This window comes from Geospiza fortis, unplaced genomic scaffold (genome assembly GCF_000277835.1).
Source record: "Geospiza fortis unplaced genomic scaffold, GeoFor_1.0 scaffold1273, whole genome shotgun sequence".
NCBI classification, from domain to species: Eukaryota; Metazoa; Chordata; class Aves; order Passeriformes; family Thraupidae; genus Geospiza; species Geospiza fortis.
In genome coordinates, this window is record NW_005054901.1 from 19,361 (window position 1) to 20,752 (window position 1,392).

General features: G+C 48.9%; 1 protein-coding gene across 1 annotated transcript in view; it reads right to left on the reverse strand.

Moving 5' to 3' along the window:
* Window positions 1-327, reverse strand: part of BORCS8 (BLOC-1 related complex subunit 8) — a gene marked incomplete at its 5' end in the record, with an annotated part of 3,947 nt that extends 3,620 nt beyond the window's left edge. Inside the window, one exon of the mRNA XM_031065587.1 lies at window positions 169-327. Coding sequence (XP_030921447.1) covers window positions 169-327 — 159 coding nt within the window. The remainder of the gene's footprint in view (window positions 1-168) is intronic.
* Window positions 328-1,392: the final 1,065 nt, after the last annotated feature.

Here is a 1,392-nt window from a genome sequence, read left to right on the forward strand (position 1 = left end):
ATCCCCGGTATTCCCAGGATTCCCAGGATGGATTCCCGGGCTGGATTCCCGGGATGGATCCCCGGGCCGGATCCCCGGGATGGATTCCCAGGATGGATTCCCAGGATGGATCCCTGGGCTGGATCCCCGGGCCGGATCCCCGGGCCGGATCCCCGGGCCGGGCCCCACCTTGTGCTGGGCCAGCTCGGGCAGCGAGCGGCGCACGTGCTCCTGCAGCCGGAACAGCGCCACCGAGGGCTCGTTGGCCAGCACGTACAGGCTCTCCGTGAACTTGTCCGTCACTGCCGGGGAACAACGGGAACAACGGGAAAAAAACGGGAAAAAATGGGGTTAACCGGGAAAAATGGGATTAACCGGGTAAAATGGGATTAACTGGGAAAAACCGGGATTAATCGGGATTGATTGGGAAAAACCGGGATTAACTGAGAAAACCCAGGATTAACTGGGAAAAAATGGGATTAATTGGGAAAAATGGGATTAACCGGCAAAAAATGGGAAAAACCGTGAAAAAACGGGATTAATCGGGAAAAAATGGGATTAACTGGAAAAATGGGATTAACCGGGAAAAACCGGGATTAACTGGGAAAAACTGGGATAAATTGGGAAAAATGGGACTAATTGGGAAAAATTGGATTAATCGGGAAAAAAAGGGATTAACAGGGAAAAACCGGGAAAAACGGGATTAACATTGGGAAAAATTGGATTAATCGGGAAAAAAAGGGATTAACAGGGAAAAACCGGGAAAAACGGGATTAACTGGGAAAAACCGGGATTAATCGGGAAAAAATGGGATTAACCGGGAAAACCCGGGATTAATCGGGATACAGGGGAAATCCAGGGAAGTAGCTCCACAGAAATCCATAAAAGCCCCACAGAAATGCACAGAAATTCATGGTGATCTCTCCGTAGAAATCCATGGAAATATCTCCAGAGAAATCCATAGACATCCATGGAAAAGTCTCCATAGATATCCATGGAAATCTCCCCATAGAAATCCATGGAAATATCTCCACAAAAATCCATAGAAATCCAGTTAAATATCTCCATAGAAATCAAGAGAAATTCATGGAAATCTCTCCATAGAAATCCATTGAAATATCTCCACGGAAATCCATGGAAATTCATGGAAATGTCTCCATAGAAATCCATGGAAGTAAACAGAAATAGCTCCATAGAAATCCACAGAAAACCTCAGAAATATCTCCACAGAAAACCCCACAAAAATCTCCACAGAAAACCCCACAAAAATCTCCAAGGGACACCCAGGCGCTCTTCCCAACAGCAGCCCGGGGGGATGTAAAGGCCGGCAACCAAACCACAGCACGCCAGCGGCCAAACCACCGCGGCGGGGCCTCCCCCAGCCCATCCCCGCCCGCTCCCGCGCCGGCCTCT